Source organism: Mirounga angustirostris, unplaced genomic scaffold (assembly GCF_029215605.1).
Source record: "Mirounga angustirostris isolate CCGP_5_RB_7025 unplaced genomic scaffold, mMirAng1.0.hap1 SCAF_2, whole genome shotgun sequence".
Taxonomy (NCBI): Eukaryota; Metazoa; Chordata; class Mammalia; order Carnivora; family Phocidae; genus Mirounga; species Mirounga angustirostris.
The window spans coordinates 126,030,624-126,049,437 of record NW_026991710.1 but is presented as its reverse complement, the minus strand read 5'-3'; the positions used below and the strand labels follow the sequence as shown (position 1 = coordinate 126,049,437).

General features: G+C 35.8%; 1 protein-coding gene across 8 annotated transcripts in view; it reads right to left on the bottom strand.

Moving 5' to 3' along the window:
- The window catches only part of DCLK2 (doublecortin like kinase 2), a 159,062-nt gene that overhangs the window by 126,894 nt on the left and 13,354 nt on the right, over positions 1-18,814 (bottom strand). For all 8 annotated transcript variants that reach the window (XM_064585166.1, XM_064585163.1, XM_054508710.2 and 5 more), the window contains exon 2: positions 11,205-11,539. In XM_064585166.1, the coding sequence (XP_064441236.1) occupies positions 11,205-11,539 (335 nt within the window). The remainder of the gene's footprint in view (positions 1-11,204; positions 11,540-18,814) is intronic.

Here is an 18,814-nt window from a genome sequence, read left to right as displayed (position 1 = left end):
AGATTCCAACTGGCTCTCCAAAGCTATCATGAACCCCCAAAGATTTCTCATCTATAAAATTAACAGGCTAGACTAAATAATTTCCTAAATCAGCTACACATTCTAAAATATTGTACTGACTTTGCGCCTGTCCTTGTTTTTACCAAAAGACATGATGAATGACCCTTTCATGAAATCTAATCAACTTGTAAATATTGGTAGAAATTGTGATTAGCAGACATTCATGACAGATTACAAAAACAGCAAAACAAATCCAAAAGTTATCTATGACACACCAAAAGTCAAAAATTAACTTTAAAAATCACTGATGATTTCAAGTAATCACCTTCACTCAATTTTGAGTCAAAATACCACAAAGCAAAAAGGTAGGTGAATTCACTAAACACCAGAAATATACCTATGGGATTTCTGGCATCTAGGCAAAGGTTCTAAAGCAAACATTGAATGAAGTGAAAGATCTTTCAGTTCAAGATTAAGGCAACATAGTACCAAAATGTGGGTTAGTAGCTTAAAAAGAAAAATTTCCCCCTACTGAGCTTAACATTTTCAAGACCAGTTGATCACCACTTGCCTCTGGTATAAAACTTATACACAGGCCAACTGGCTTTTCTTGTTAAACTACTTTCTAGAACAGAAAGTAGCAAAGGTGGAGGTGGTAGGTGGGTTTCAATTTATACAATAGGAATTTCACAAAATGTGCATTTTTCCATGCAACAAATTAAGTATGTGCATTGGCCTGGCTATCACGTCTGGTCTTTTTATAAGTCTCTCCCAGCTACAGAAATACTGGGGCACATGCTGGTGGCACTGCTAACCAGGACAACTTTTTGTCTACAGCTTTGATAGTATTTCTCAAACCCCAAACTACTTGAGTCTCTTCCAGTAACCTACCTCTAGGAATCTATGCCAAGGAAAGGAAATGATCCAAAACATGTTAAATCTATAAACAGCAAGATGATCAGAAGAGAAAAACTGAGAAACTGGAAATAACCCAAATGCCCAGCAATAGGTTAAATAAATTATGGTATGTCTAGCCACTTGAACATGATTCAGTCATTTATGTATGAAACAGGAAAGATTATGTAACAACACAGAAGAGTATGATTAATAAGTGAAAAAAGCAGGATAGATGATTACACATAAAAACCACGTTATGTAAAAACTGTGTGTACATGTGTATTTAAACTGCATTAACAAAACTTGTATTAGTAGTTCCCTTTAGGAAATAGGGTGAGGATATAGGACCTGCTCCATAAAGGGAGTTATCACCATGAATAACTATAGTATAGTATGAACTAGGTATGGTAGATGGGAAGAAACTAGCAATGCTTGTTTGTCCAAAGTCCTTTACCATTGTTTCTGGATGGCCCCGCAAACATTTGTTTACCATGTATTTAACTCTTTCCTTTCTTCCTGTGAATTCCCTTACTTCCCTTTGACTCCTATTTCCTTCTTAGTCCAGAATGACATGTATACCTCATGTTGCCTGTCTTTGGAATCTCACATTTTTTTTCTCCCTTTTTTAAATTGAGGTGTAAGTTACATACAGTAAAGTACACAAATATTAAGCAAACAATTGGTAAATATTTCCAATTTTTATATTCCTCGGTAACTACCACTCAGATCAAGCTATAGAGCATTTTTTTAAATTTAATTTTCTTTTATTATGTTATGTTAGTCACCATGCAGTACATCATTAGTTTTTGATGTAGTGTTCCATGATTCATTGATTTCCTATAACACCCAGGGCTCCATGCAGTACATGCCCTCCTTAATACCTATCACCAGGCTAACCCATCCCCCACCCTCCTCCCCTCTAAAACTCTCAGTTTGTTTCTCAGAGTCGCTATAGAGCATTTCTAACACCCCAGCAGGCTCACTTATCCATCCCACTAGCAATGACATCCTGAAAAATAACTACGATTCTCACCTCTATCACCACAGATCAGTGGAGGTTTTTCTTGGAGGGGGGGCGGGGGGAAGGTAATATTTTTTTAATTGAAGTGTAATTAACATACAATGTTATATTAGTTTCAGGTGTACAGTATAGCGATTCAAAAATTCTATACATTATTTAGTGCTCATCAAGACAAGTGTATTCTTGATCCCCTTTATCTATTGCATAATTCCCCCCAACCACTTCTCCTCTGGCAACCATCAGGTTTATTCTCTATATTTAAGAGTCTGTGTTTTTTTTTTCTTTGTTTTGTTTCTTAAATTCCACATATGAGTAAAATCATATGCTATTTGTGTTTCCTGACTTGTTTCACTTAGCATTATATCCTCTAGGTCCATCCTGGAATCTCATGTTTAGGTGGATTCCCTGTACGTACAAAATTAAACATGATTTTCTCCTGTTAATTTGTCTCATGTCAATTTGATTCTTAGGCCAGCCAAAAGAATATTAAAGGACAGAGAAAATTTTTTCCTCCCCAACATTTGGATTTTCCAATAGAAATGTACTGATTTCACTTGGGTAATTTTCTCTTAAAAGAAAAAAAAACATATATAAAAATATGGATAGGGATACATAATTATATTAAAAATAGTGTTAAAATGGAAGGATTGTGCATTTATATTTATATTTTCTACACTTTCAGCACTCATATTCTTTAATTAAAAAATTAAATCTACAAATAACTGTAGAAGTCATCTTTTTGTCAAGCATAATTACTCTTTAACCTGTTTTTTCATTTTACAGATTCTATTTAAAGAATAATTTTGCCGCACAATGTATAATTACACAGATTGTAGATAAACCCCAGGTAAAAATGCATCACTCTAAAACAAAAACAAAACAAAAAATCTGAAGTAACCTGATTAGATTAGCTCTGTCTTATCCCTCATCTTTATCACTAAAGTCTTTCACAGAGCCTGACCCAAGAAGGCTTATAGCATAACTGTGAGGTGTGTGTTGGGGCAGGGGGAGGGAGGGGCTGGAACACACTTTCTGAGTGTGAATTCCAGCTCCACTACCAGCTGTATGTGATTTTGAATAGGTTACTTTATTTCTGTTTTAATTTCTCCAATGTAAAATGGGAATTATAATACCTAACTCTCAAGGTTGTTGTGAGGATTAGCAGAGAAGACTAATATAAAGCACTAATGCCTGATGTAGTAAGCTATTAGCTTTTATCTATTGGCTAATTAAGCTGTTAGGTATTATTCTAAGCATTGTAAAATAAGTATGTAACAAAATGTATTTTTAATAATTATTATAATCACTGTAAAATACATTTATAACAAAAATGAAATGAATTTAACACAACTTTATGATCCAAACATTACTCTAGCTTAGACATCAAAGGATAAATAAGGAAACAAAAGAGTTTGCAGTGATGTCATTTTTATCTCAGCTACACTTTACATTGCATAATTCATTACAAGCTAAAACTGTTTTTCTTAAACATCTCTCCTCCTAATTTGCAACTGCAGTAACTACTAACAGAATTTTGGTGTTTCCTCCAGCTTCCCATTAAAAAGGAGAAAATATTATTTAAGTTCAAGGGAAACTGCTTATACAATGGACACCAGAATGGCAAAACAGAAACTTTACTTCGACAAAAAAAGAGGGATATCTAAATGTTTCCTTCTTTCTTCCTACTTTCTAGACCATTCTTTGAAAAGAGGGGTTCATTATATCAAAACCTAAGATCAAGCCCCCCCACCTTAAAATCTTCTTAGATCAGCAATCAAAGAACAAATGAATGTTTTCTCCCTTTCTATACCTGGACTTCCTGAAGTACTGAAAAATCCCACTAGTTACTCTCACTCTATTGATTCCTGGTTGGGATACATTTTCCATTGCTTGAGACAGATCAGGGCTACCCACACTTTAGAGGTATAAATGTATCTAATAAGACAAAACATAGTCATCTGGATCTCGATTATCTACAAAAACAAAATGCATGCATTGGGAGCAGTGTGAGAATTAAAACCAAACTCTGTCCTCATCCACTGCAAGGAAAAATTATATCAGGATTAAACATAAAAAATATTTAAAAATAGATATCAACTATTTGATTTTTATGCAGCAATTTTTGAGAAGAGATTACTTTAAATAAGAACGGTCAGGTCACTACAAAAAAATGAAACTTCACTAGAAACTGCGATGCCAGAAAAGATACAAAAGTAAGTTATTCATATTATGGCATCCATGAAATAATTCAACTTCTGAAAGTTAGGATGGAAACCTTCATAAACACTGACTGATAAGATGAAGGCGCTCAAATGATCCCAAAGGAGGATCCCACGGCATGTGGGTATCCTAAGACTGGCTGTGGTCCCAAAATCTGGAAGTATTTTACACCCAAGCATCAACTGCTAGCAATTTCTGAGTCTGTTTTGCCTCTGCCCATGACAAGAATCAACTTGTTCCAAAATTCAACTAAATATGTTTCTTTTATGTTAAAACTCTGCTGTTTCTGGGAAACCTAAAAGCTAGAATTTTTTACACATGTGGACAAAAGCTATATTTGGATCTTTTATTCTAACAGAATAAAGACAGTTTTAAAAGAACTCCCCCGCTGCAGTTTATTATAAGGAAGTAACTCTTCCGAAAAATTTTAAAAGTAAACCTTCTCCTATTCAATTCCTTTAACTTAAAAATTCAAGATCTTATTTTAAAAAGAAAAGCATTTAATCTAAATTAATTGCAAGTTAAACAAAAAACTACTTAAGAGGAGGAGTCATGACTTCTCTTTACAGATTTTTTCTAGTCATTTCATCTGTAAGTACATAGGTTGTACTTTAAAAAAAAATTGATAATCATAACATCACTTTTAAGTATTAAATACTTAAAATCCCACAAGATTAAATCATGCTTTCTTAGACTTCTCTTTAAATACATGTAAAAACCACTTGGGACATCTTTATTTAATCCCCTTGTCCTGCCCAACTGTATGTTAGCATCATACAACAAAGACAAACAGAATGAAATCCAAGACAGCAAAGACTATAAACCATGACATGCTGACACACCTGCCTCAACCAGGTAAGGAGTAGACAGACAGGCCAAGAGAACAGCTATAAGTTCTGAAATAAAGGTTAGCATGTGGCCTAAATGGTAACAAAGTTAATATTCAAACAAGTATTTCTTTTGGAATCATTCCACTTACTTGATACCACAATTTCTGAATCTTAGCACTACTGACCTTTTGGATCCCAAAGAATTATGCTGTGTCTGTTCTGTGCACCGTAGGATGGAGAGAGAGCAGCATTCCTGGATTCTACCTATTACAGGCCAGTAGAAACTCCATCCCCAGTCATGGCATCAAAAAGACTCCACTGTATGGGTGACAGATGGTAACCACTTATTGTGGTGAGTACTGTGTAATGTATAGAACTGTCAAATCACTATGCTGTACACCTGAAACTAATATAACCTTGTATGTCAACCGTACTTCAATAAAAATTAAAAAAAAAAAAAGATTCCAGACACTGCTAAATGTCCCCTAGAGGTGAAATGGTTCCCAGTTGAGAACCGCTGCTCTACACTGAAGAAAACCCAAGAGTTTTAACATGGATAAAACCCTAAAACACGATTTTAGTTGAAGTGATTTCATAAAGAGATATAAAATGCATGAGTTAGTTATACTAATTAAGTCAGACCTTGTAAATGAAGTCAACACTACTAGGAAGATGTGATCAGCCGTTTTGATGAAGAGAAGTTCAAGGGACATTGTTTCAACATAAATGCTATTAGCACATGACACTTAAATCAGGAAAGCTCTCAAGCCCATAAAAGATAACCAGGGCCCTTAAGACTCTAACATAGGTGTCAAGATGAGATCAATGACTATTCATGATGAGCTGCCTATAAGCTGTTTAATCTCTATCCTTGTGTTAAAGATCAGATTAATTCAAGATGAAAACAACATGAGCGGAAAGTAACCAGGAAAAAAACATAAAAGTTAAAAGACAGCCTAAAATTTCGTGCAAGGACAACTCGTTAAGAGATCTTAGTTCTGTTCTCATTCCTTTCTCTTCGCCTAAGCAAAGCTGTCCTTTTCTTGAAAATTTTTGGAGAACAGATCGTTTTACAACCCATAAAGAAATCATTTGATAAAATAAAATCAAAATGAACACTGCCCATTTTAAAGGTTTGTGTTAACCTTAAACATAAGACAAATTTCTTATGCTATTTCAAAGCAAGAAACAAATGTTCTCGTTACAACACATACCAACCAAAAATCAGACTTCAAGTTTTAAATAGCAAGTCCAGTGTTTTATCAGCGTGCCAAGAAAACTATAGCTCTTAAGGATACCTGGCCTCTGAAAATATAACATCCAAAGCTGTGTCTATCAAAAGTAAAAGTTACAATTTTTCCAGAGAAGTATTTTATTTGAAAGTTTAAAGGTATCTCTTTTCTTTGCACATGGGAAATAATGTTGTAAGTTCTATAAGACATGAATAGTGACAAAAGTGATTCTTGTAACATTTTATTGCCATGTGCTAACATTTCAAGGATTAACTCATGTTTTAATTTTTACAACTGATTGAAATCAGTCTTTGTTTTCCTTCTCAGTGCTTGATTTTTTGCTTCTAAGCAGACATGAGAAAGCAGTAGAAATCAGAAAACTGGATTTCTGATGGCAACTATAATCGTGTTTCCTTCTGAATTAGTTTAAAAAAAATCTTCCTCTACTTTTCTTTCTTAACACAAAATTGAAAACATACTGCAGAGTTTTTTTCTTGCTTTTTCCACTCAACATTTTCCCAGGTCTTTAAACATCCCCCAAACATAATTTTCAGTGGCCACTATTATATTCTATGGCAATATCATTTAGCTGTTTTCTACATTAGGGATTTTAAATGGTTTTCAATCTTTTGCTCTTATTGCTGAAATGAAAATTCTTATGCATAATTATGTTTGCATCTCAGATTATTTTGGATAAATTCCTAGAAGTTAGTTTACAAGTTCAAATAGTAAGAACATTTGTATAGTTGTATAAAACAAATTGCTTTCCATAAAGATTATGAAATTTATACTTCCATCATTCTTTGAAAATGTCAATTCACTGCATATCTAAAAATAATAAACATTTTTTTAAACCTGTCCATTTTAAATATCAAAAACACCATCTCACTGATTTAATTCATTTTTTTAGAGATTGAACTTCTTTTTTTAAGAGATTTTATTTATTTGACAGACAGAGAGAGACAGCAAGAGAGGGAACACAAGCAGGGGGCATGGGACAGGCAGAAGCAGGCTTCCCGCTGAGCAGGGAGCCCAATGTGGGGGCTCAATCCCAGGACCCTGGGATCCTGACCTAAGCCCAAGGCAGACGCTTAACGACTGAGCCACCCAGGCGTCCCTAGAGATTGAACATTTTTTATACTTAGTATTTACAATTCTATCTTTTCAAATTGTGTCATCTTTTATCCATCTTGGCTTACAGTGTTATTTTTTTTCATATTAAACTACTATAACTCAATATAAAAGATATAAACCTTGCTTATGACACTTACAAGTTTTTATTATTTTATGTCATCCAACCAACATTTCCCCTTGTGATTTTCCACAATTTTTATGCTTAGAAAATCCTTTCTCATTTCAACCTAACTATTGACATATTTTCTTTTAGTTCATTTTATTTGACATCTACATTTTTAAAACACCTGGAATTTATTTTTCCAATGGTATGAGGATGATGATTTAATATCTGGTAGCCTAAGAGCCCATTAATCATTATTTCCAAAATTTTTCTCCCTCTTTTTCCATGTTAGCTTTTGAAATCACTTAGTCAGGTATTCCTCCCCCCACCCCAAAAAAATCTCATTTAGATTCTCATTGAAATTGCAATTAAACTATAAATAAAAATCAGGGAGAATATATAGAAGAATGTTGAATACTGGTGCTGTCAGGCGATTATCCCATACCTGACTATCATAGAAATATGTGTTGTATTTGTTCAAGCCAACACATAGAATTTTTGTTTCAGATTATATTTTTTAGAAGTGTATTAGAGAATTCACCCTCCATTTATTACTAAATCTTTAACTGAATGTCAACTTTGTATTTTGTCAAAGGCCTTTGTAGCCTTTCTGGGATTCCGTGTGCCATTATGCTTGATCCTCCAGATCTCATGTATAAACAGGTTTCTTAACAGTAAACCATCCTTTAGTTCTTGTCATTAAATCCTACTCTTAGCAGTGTAGTCTTCTTTAATATGTGGATAATTTGGCATTGCTTGTGCTTTAGTTCTAAAAACATTTTTACATATTGATATTTCTAGTCTGGAGTTTTTCTGAAGATAATTTTTTGGATAATTAGTAAAATTTCAATGATCGCCCATTTCAATTAGATGTTCAACTTCTGCATTTCACTTCCATTTTCCTTGAACAGTATTCATTTAGAGATTCCAAATCTTGAGTCTCAATTTTTAAAATCTCATCTGCATTTACGCTTTATATGCCATTCAGGTTTCTGAATTTGACATATTTATGATTTCCATTTTCTTTTCGTCAGGTGTCTTAAATGTTTGTCTCTGTATTTCTGGTTTTCCTTCCTGTGTCAAACAAGAATTAGTTGTTTGACTTATCAAACTTTCTTTTACTCTAATTCGTTTTTACTTACTTGCAGAACGAATCTTAAGGTGTTCTGTGTTGTGCTGTGCTATTAACTCAATTTATAAAGTGTCTATTTCCATTCATACATGAACCTATCTTGGGCAGGCTGCTATGAAGTGTCATGCCTTCTAATCGTCAATTTAATTAATCAGAAAGTTCATTATAACATCACTATGATCTACTGGAATTTTTAGAACCTATTTTTTTTTTTTAAATGTTTTTATTTTCAAAGATTTTATTTATTTATTTGACACAGAGAGAGTTAGCAAGAGCAGGAACACAAGCAGGGGGAGTGGGAGAGGGAGAAGCAGGCTTCCTGCTGAGCAGGGAGTCCGACGCGGGGCTCTATCCCAGGACCCTGGGATCATGACCTGAGCCGAAGGCAGACGCTTAACGGCTGAGCCACCCAGGCGCCCCTAGAACCTATTTTTTAAATCTTGTTAATGTTTCAGGAAACAATCAACTAACTAGATCTGGTGTTAGGAAATTAGAAAACTACTTTAATCGTGTTTTTCCAGAAGGCACTGCTCCAGTGTTTCATTCTTAGCACTATTCGAGCTAAACACCTCAGAATAAATTAAGTGTGTTATAGGGAAAAAACAAAATGGAATGAAGAAACAAATTGAATGCTGGAAACTATCACGTTTAACACAATGTAAATACAAACAATTTAACTTTATTGAAATTAGGAAAAAATACACCTCAGAAGCTACATGTTTCTCTGTAGGAATGATAATCTGATTGTGGCAAAACTCAATATTCATGCATTCTTGAAATTTGCCCGATTTTTCTTCTTTAGCCAATTAGATTTCCTGGTATATTATTATCATAATTTGGCTTGCCTTTTCCTGTGTAATTTGTGAATATTTTTCAGAAATGCTGATTAATGGGTGCCTGGATGGCACAGTCAAGTGTCCGACTCTTGATTTCAGCTCAGGTCATGATTTCAGAGTCGTGACATCCAGCCCTGCTTCGGCCTCTGTGCTGAATGTGGAGCCTGCTTGGGATTCTCTCTCCCTCTCCCTCTGCCCCCCATCCGCCCCCACACATACACTCTCTCTCTTTCTTAAAAAATAAACAAACAAGAAATGCTGATTAATTACCTCCCTTGTGTCCTATGAAATTCATATGGACATTCTTATGAAAGAAAGTACTTTTTTGAAATGCATTTTCCATATTATATGTAGGTGGGGAGGAAAGGCTTTTCTAAAAATGTTAAATATCTTTAATTTGGTTCCTGTGATTTACCAAACCCATAATGACTCTACTAGTCAATAGGTGTTCTTATTCTTAGAGAACATCCCATTTAGTATAGGAAGCCTCTTCAACTTACACTTTTCCCTCAGAAGTCTACATTTCCCTAACATCCAAAAAACAAATAATCCAATTAAAAAATGGGCAGAAGACACGAATGGACATTTTCCAAAGAAGATATACAGATGGCCAACAGACACATGAAAAGATGCTCAACATCAGTCATCATCAGGGAAATACAAATCAAAAGTACAATGAGATATCATCTCACACCTTCAGAATGGTTAAAATTAAAAACACAAGAAACAGCAAGTGTTGGCGAGGATGTGGATTAAAAGGAACCCTCCTGCACTGTTTGTGGGATTGCAAACTGGTGCAGCCACTGTGGAAAACTACATGGAGGTTCTTCAAAAGTTAAAAATAGAACTACCCTATGATCCAGCAATTGCACTAGGAGGTATTTACCCAAAGAATACAAAAATGCTAATTCAAAGGGATACATGCACTCGGATGTTTACAGCCGCATTGTCAACAATAGCCAGATTAATGAAACAGCCCAAGTGTCCATTGACTGATGAATGGATAAAGAAAATGTGGTATATATATTATTGTGTGTGTGTATGTATGTATATGTATGTATATACATACATATGTATGTATGTATGTATATACATACACACACACACACACAAAAATATTACTCAGCCATAAAGAAAGAATGAAATCTTGCCATTTGGAACAACATAGTTGGAGCTAGAGAGTATTATGCTAAGCAAAATAGGCTGGTCAGAGAAAGACAAATAAAGTACCATATGATTTCACTCATATGTGGAATTTAAGAAACAAAACAAACGAGCAAAGGGAAATAAAAGAGAGAGAGGCAAACCAAAAAACAGACTCTTAACTACAGAGAACAAACTGATGGTTACCAGAGGGGAGGTGGGTGAGGGGATAGGTTAAATAAGAGATGGGGATTAAGGAGTGAACTTGTTGTGATGAGCACTGAGTGTTGTATAGAAGTGTTGAATCACTAGACCATACACCTGAAACTAGTAGCACACTGTATGTTAGCTAACTGGAATTTAAATACAAACTTAAAAAAAAAAACCAAAAACGAAGTTGTTTACATTTCCCTTTCAGTGACTATAAGCTATACAGATTTTTCCACATACACCTTTAAGATGTTTGGGCAAAGACACAGGTAAGCCACTTACATTTTTCATGATAAAAGCTAATACAGACACACACACCTCTCAAGTAGAAGTATGAGAATAATTTCTAGCAAACTCTGAAATTCTTTCTGTCAAATATGTAACCACCATGATACAGGGAGAGTTTAACAGTGAGATGGAGAGCCGAGGGCTAGGAACCCTCTTACCTGCTTTCCATCCAGCGTGCAGAGCCTCTTGACCACTCCTGAATCCAGTTTAATGGCTTCGGTGATATCTGTCAACACCTGTTCAAAGGAATGAGCAGTCTTCTTATTTAGAAGGATCCGCACGGCTTTTCTAGGCTTCACTCCACTTCGAATCACAGTCACTAATTTGGGTTTGATGAAATCTTTACTTTCCTTCACTTCACTTTTCACCGAGGAGGGAGCAGCCAAGGTTCGGGTTGTCCCACCCTTGATGTTCACAGACCAGTTCGGATTAATATTTTTGGTGTAATCAACTTTACGAAATGGTTCATTTGATGCACACACGTAACTCTCACCTAAAAGGCAAAAAATCAGTTTAATTAGCATGATTATCCCCACCACAGAAGCACTGTATCTTAAGAACAAATGCTGAAGACCCATTAAATGAACTCCTAAACTTAACAGGTTCACTGAAAAGGGGGATTCACATCCTTTTCTTTTGGCATTCTGCCCATCCTCCCTTTCTATTTAAACATCTAGATTGGTTTTGAGAGAGAGAAAATAACACATTACAGCGTGAAAAGCACTAGACAAATGGAACAAGAGAGACTTGGGCTTTATTCTGATCAAATACGTCACCATGGATAATTCCTCTGCACTTTGGTTCTCAGTATCATTGTAAATTGAAGCTGTTGAATCAGATTAATTCTAGAGTACTTCCTAATTCCAAAATCTACTAACTAATTAAAAAAAAAATCCCATTCTGGAAGAAGTAATTATATCACAATATATTCATATAAAGAAATAAAACTATTTTTCTTCTTCCAACTACAAATTTCAGTCCTAATTGAAGAATGATTACTCCATCTTCACATAGCTGTCTAAAATATATTTAGTCATAGTATCATTTACTCAATTAATGAATTACTGCAAAAATGAAGAGTTTTGACAGCCTGAAAAAATTTACTTCAGGCATTTTATTTCTTAATTAAAGAATGTGAACTTAAAATAATTAATTCAAAAAGACAACCTTCTCTATACCTACTTAAATGGGAAAGGATGTTAAATAGTTTAAAACGATGTGTCTGGGTGGCTCAGTCAGTTGAGCTACTGACTCTTAATTTTGGCTCAGTTCATGATCTCGGGGTAGTCCATGCTGGGCTCTGTGCTCAGCGGGGAATCTGCTTCTCTCCCTCTCTCTCCCTCTCCCTCTGCCCCTCCCCCCACTCATGCTTGCATGCAGGTGTGCTCTCTCTCTCCCTAAAATAAATAAATCTTTTTGAAAATAAAATGTGTTCATTATTCATGCAGCCTTCTGCTTATTTTTATTAAAACATAAAAAGTAGGGGCGCCTGGGTGGCTCAGTCGTTAAGCGTCTGCCTTCGGCTCAGGTCATGATCTCAGGGTCCTGGGATCGAGCCCCGCATCGGGCTCCCCGCTCGGCGGGGAGCCTGCTTCTCTCTCTCCCACTCCCCCTACTTGTGTTCCCTCTCTCGCTGTGTCTTTCTCTGTCAAATAAATAAAATCTTAAAAAAAAAAAAAAAAAAAAAACATAAAAAGTATACTATTTGTCGATTGGTTTACCAACTCAATGTTCATTAATTTTAAGTCCCAAAATTATAGGTTGAAAAGTAATGATTTTTATTATTATAATTTTGAAAATCCTAATTCATAATTATATATTTAAAAATCATACTTTTTCTTTCAGGAAACTCAGAAGTCACCCAATTCTTTTATTCTCACCTTTTGGCATACAGGGCAAGAGGATTACACTCTAAGATTTTCTCTAAAATATCTTCTAACTCAAAAAGAATCCAGTATTTTTTCACATATTCAGTGTAACAGTCTCACTCGTAATAGAATAATTATATGATACAAGCCTTACGGGCTGTTCATGCTTAAAACAAAAATAACCAAAACAGTGAAAGACAATGCCTGAGGAAAACCTATTAATATAAATATCATATTTAACTATTATCAGGATGTTCTTAAGATCCTGATGAATGGAGAACTTAAAGACTCCCAAGGGCACATGAACAATTCAGTAACAGATCAGGCATGTAAGAAGGGTCTAAAAAGAGGAGTAAAGCCTTCTATTTAAAGATATATATAATTGTATAATTAGGCCACTGTCCAAGAAAACTAGGGAAGCAGCCACAGCTCTCCTGCTGCTTCCATACCAGTAATCAGAAAGCTAGCATAACCACTGCCACTTAGTTAGGGATTTTCCATCTCTGTAGGTTTATCCAAATGACTTTTCACAGTATAATCATCTGGGAAAATGGCATGTAGTTCAAATACACATATGAAATTAATAAGATAGAACTATACATCACATGGACGTATTTACAAGCAAAAATAAACACAATTTTGCTTTAATTTTATAGAGAACACAAGTCTCATAATGAAAAGCTCTAAATAAAATTTAATTGTATGTTCTGATTCAAAATATTAAGATGGAAGAAAGAAAAGGAAATTTCAGCAAGAGACAGTGATTTTTTTTTTTTAAGGGTAGGGAGAAGTCAGCTGGGGAAAAGCCTTTCCCAATATAAAGCAAAAACACAATGATAAAAAGAAACAAAACAAGAGCAAATTTAGTATGTCAGATTTCCTTGATCAACCCTGCACAGTTGACATATCAATGAGGCCAGCTGCCTTTTGAATTAATCTGTATTTTGCTTCTTTATACAGGTTCAGGACATCAAAATGAAAATAGGTAAAGGAAGTTTGTCCTTTAATTTGTTTATGTGTGGTTACAGACATATTTTAATTCCCTCCTTTTCTCCCCTCCTCCCTTCATACTGTTTCTATTAAAAACTTGTAGATCAGTTCTATGAAATGTAAAGTTTTGAACCAGCAGATATCCATTTTGGCATCTTTGGCATACAACATTTCAGCATAAAGGTTCGAAACACAGTTTTGAGGTCACACCTGTGTTTCCATATAGTAGGCACACAAAACCCTACAGTAGAGATGTCATACCTTGATAACCATAGCAACCAAGATACCCAGGCTAGCTTCCCTTGTTACGTCCCCACCCTGATCAAACAATCTCCTGACGGCAATTTTGTCACTTACATAGATTTGCCTATCAGGAGAGAACATGCTGACAAAAGAATTTAAGATTTTGTTTCCTTGGGCAGTTAGAGCTCTTGCTGTTAACCAAATAATAAATTATTATTCTGTTAGGTAGTAGGCACCTACAAGATTGATTAGAAGCAATCAGCCTCCCCTCAACCAGATTCTTGCTACTGTAGGAATTCTGGTTTAAGATTTGTTACCCCCCCCCCACCCCCCGCCAACTGGTCACTTCCCCCTTCTTCCCTATCCTGGTAGGAACATCACTTCCTACTGAAACTTACTCAGCTAGAAACCCAGGCATCATCCTTCACTCTTCTGGCTTCCCTACATACTACATTCTGACATCAAGTTCTGTCCACTCTCTTTTCTAAATATTTCTCAAAATGTCCACCCTCTGTGCCCTCACCACCACCTACTCCCTACTTGGATCAATGCAAGAATGTTTTGTTTTCTGCTCACTCCCCAATAACATAACAAACAGCAGTGCATTTTATGCTATTGATACAGCTGAAAAAGTATATCCTCAAGTAATGAGTTTTGATATCCTGATAAAATATTATACTCTGAAAGGATTTTTAAATTTTTTGCCAATACATATTAAAACTACACTCACCCAAAGAAGGAAAAGCTAAGCATCTCATTTATAAATTAGAGTTAAACTAAGACATAAATGTGTATGTGTGTATATATATACATGAATATGTACATATGAATATTAATATATGAAAAATGAGGCTGTATCTGAAGTCCAGAATTGATCTGACTTTAACAGCTAGATCTCATTATTATTATAAGCTGGTCTGATGCTCACAGTCAGACCTGTGTTCTTCTCTGGGATATAATCTCAGACAATATCTGTTTCAAATAAAGTCACTCTGAGACTATGGTAAAGTGACACAAAAACAAGTGCACTGTGCAATCCACAAGATACCAGACATCCTCCTCTCACACTCATTGAATGACTTTACCAATTACAGCTTTTTCCTCAATCTACTCTGTGCTCCCAGTAAGATTTAATGAGATACTCAGTCACAGAATTGTCCTTTCTTCTAACAGCACCCAATACAGAGCAAGTCCTTGCTTCCCCAGATCCTCCCTAAAATTATCCAACCAAAGCCCAAATTCTATGATAGGTCTAACACCATCTTACTGAGATGCCCCATGGCATCATACAATGTGCATTCTCTTTGCTGCAATGAGTAATAAACTCAACTTGTTCAACTATAGGTATGTTCTTGATGGTCTCTGGCTGAAGAGAACTGAGATACACACACACACACACACACACTCTCATTCTCTTTCTCTCTCTCCCTCTTTCCAATAATAGTTCTTTGACCATAGGAGTTTAGAAGGAAGTCGTTTTGGAAATTATGATCACATGAATACTAAATACAAAGAAAATTTGCTTTATGTATGGAAAGAAGATGGATAAAAGCATAAGGTGATTATAAAACTTAACGGTTTTCACGCACAACACAGAATAGAAAGTCTTTGAATTTCCTTTAAGGCTCTACAGTGGCATGGCTATGGCTTCTTACCACTGACATTTGTTCAAAGACACTTTACTTCGTAGTTAGCAGATTGTCAAATTAAGTGCCTACAGTTGTGTAATACCACCTGCATATCAACCATTAATGTTCATCTTTATTCAACTGAAGAATCTGCCTCCTTTAAGAGGCAAGAGAATATTAAATGCTAGGAACTCTCCAATGTCTTGTCTCTGAAAACCTTCACCCTTACAAATGTATTCAGACTGTGCCAATTTTTCCCACCTTGTCTCTCTTTGCAGTAATAGGATAGCCACCTCCTATTGGATGTTCAGTATCATGTTTGTGTGTCCTCATGCTGCAGTTTCAGGGACATTGTTCTTCTCTCCTCCATTTAACTAGACAGCCCTCTCTACAGGATTAGATACCTCCTACCTTAACACACACAAATCCTCCCTCTCTTCATTCCTCATCGCACTCTACCTAATATGCTTTTGGCTTCCATTCACTGCTGAGTTAAAAAAAAAAAACAACTCCTCATCTGTTTTTTTTCCCCACTTCCTCACCCATTGTTTGCTCTTAAGCCACTGTGGTGGCATCACTTTTGCTCTCTGCATTCCCCTGGCGGGAACACCCTGATCCCCGAGCATGTCTTTCCTAACTGCCAAATGCAAAGCACATCTTCCAAATTCACTGGGTGTCTTCTGAGGGCATTAGACACTAGTCATGATTCTCTCCTGCAAAACCTTTTTTCCTTAGCTTCCACAGTCTGATTTCTTTTGATTTATACCTCTTACTTCTTTAGTTGTTCCTTCTTGATCTGCTTTTCAGGGTCCTCTTCTCCCATTCATCTACTTCATCCTCCTTAGATTCTCTGTGGGCAGTTGCATTCCCCCCATGGCTTCAAACACCACCTATATCCTGAGGACATTTCCAGCCTACTCCTTTCCTTGAGTTCAAGCCACTTACTGAACATCTCTACTAGATTATCTATGGATATCTCACATGCTACTGTCTAAAACTAACTTCACTCCCCATTGTTGCCACCTTGACCTCAAACTCTCCTCTTCCTGAATTCCCCAACTTACTGAATGAAATCACCACCTATACAGTCACCCAAGCAAAATCAAGACTCCTGCCTCTCTTCTCCCTTTCCCACATTCAACAGAATTGGCAAAACTGTTGACCTTGGTCTAAGCATCTCTGGAATCTATGCTCTTTGACTCTGCCTTTTTTCATTTCACCTTGGATTAGAGTAGTTAAGCTCCCTGTGGGGCCTCACCCCCTCATCCTCCACATAGTTGTCACAGCAAATTTTTAGAAATGTAGATCTGATGTCTTTTGCCTGCTTCACTGCCTTTAGAATAAAGACCAAGCTCCTCAGCACATCACACACTTCCACTCTCATCTCCCACCACTTTCCCACAGGTTCCTAAGTTAGTCATACCAGTATATTTGCAATTTCCTTCCAAACTCATCATACCCTCTTATTTTCATTACTTCTTATATGTCTGAAATAACCTTCCTCTTTTTCCCATCTTGCCTCTTTCTAACTGACCAGTCAAGATCAATCACTCTTGGCAAGGAGGTAAGGCAATAGGAACTTTCAAACATTGCTGGAAGGATTTTAAATTGGTTCAACTGCCTAGGAAAAACAGGTTCAGTCACCTAGAAAAACGTTATCTAGTACTAAGTGTACAACATACACATCATATGACCCAGCAATCCACCCCAGGAAGATGTCCTGGAAAAACTCATGCACATGGGCACTAGTGTATGTATGCGGAAGCACTGCTCAACAGCCAAAGATAAAAAATCAATCCACATGTCCCAACAACAAAACAGATACAGAGATTGTGGCGTGGTCATAGGTACAACTATACAGTTTCTGTATGTGAAAATGAACAAACAAGAGCCATGAACAACAACCTGGGTGAATTTTACAAACAGTGGTGGGAAAAGGTGACAAAAGAATATATGTAGTCAGATTCAATTTCTCTAGAGTTCAAAACAGAAAAAATTAAACTGTATCAATTAGGGATGCCTTCATTGGTGGCAAAAATATAGATCAAAGCAAGAGTCAGGCCTCTGTTATCTTGGGAAGAACTGTAACTAGGAAAGGACACAAGGAGAACTTCTCAGAGTCTGGCAATACTCTTTCTTGACACGGTTGGTAGTCACAAAGATGTTCACTTCTTAACAACTCACTGGGCTGTACATGTATATGAATCTTCATAATTTTAAAATAAAATTTTAACAATTACATTCTTCTTATACCCTGAGCTTACAAAGTATCAATTTCTCATAATCATTTATTCTTTCTTTCTCTCTTCCAATAGTTCTCGGTGGAGAATTTTTTTAATCAGCTAATTTTGCTGTATTAGTACAGATGCTCAGACCTCACCACAGTTCAACTGAATTACTAGAATCACTGGATGGTGGGGCCAGAATATGTAGGTAAGGGTTTTTAATTTCATAGGTGACTCTGAAAACAACCTCTCATTACAAACTACTGCCTGGACTGGAAGCTCTTTGGAAAAAAAAAAACAAACAACTATCTTTTTCATACTCCCACATCTAGCACAATACCTGATATATAACAGGTACTCAAAATATGTTTGTCAATGTAATGATGAAAATGCAAACTTACAAATCTCATGGTTTGGATTTGCATTACTTCTAGGTAAAACATTTGCACAGTGTAGCTATTTATACAGAATGACCCTGGGAGGCTCAGGGTCAGGCTCCTAAAACATGTCATGCATGATTGGAGACATTCTTAGGTCATGCCAGCCGACCAAAAGGCAGCCTAAGGCATATATGGAAACAAGCAGGATATGAAGGCTGCCTAGTATCTACCAAAGTTTTTAATTCATTTCAGACCATCAAAGCATCGAGAGTCCAGGGCACACACTTATTTATTTTTTAAAAATTGGAGTATAATTAACATATAGTGTTGTATTAGTTTCGAGCGTACAGGGCACTTTTTTTTATTTTTATTTTTTTTACAGGGTACTTTTTAATTTTTTTTATTATTATGTTATGTTAATCACCATACATTAC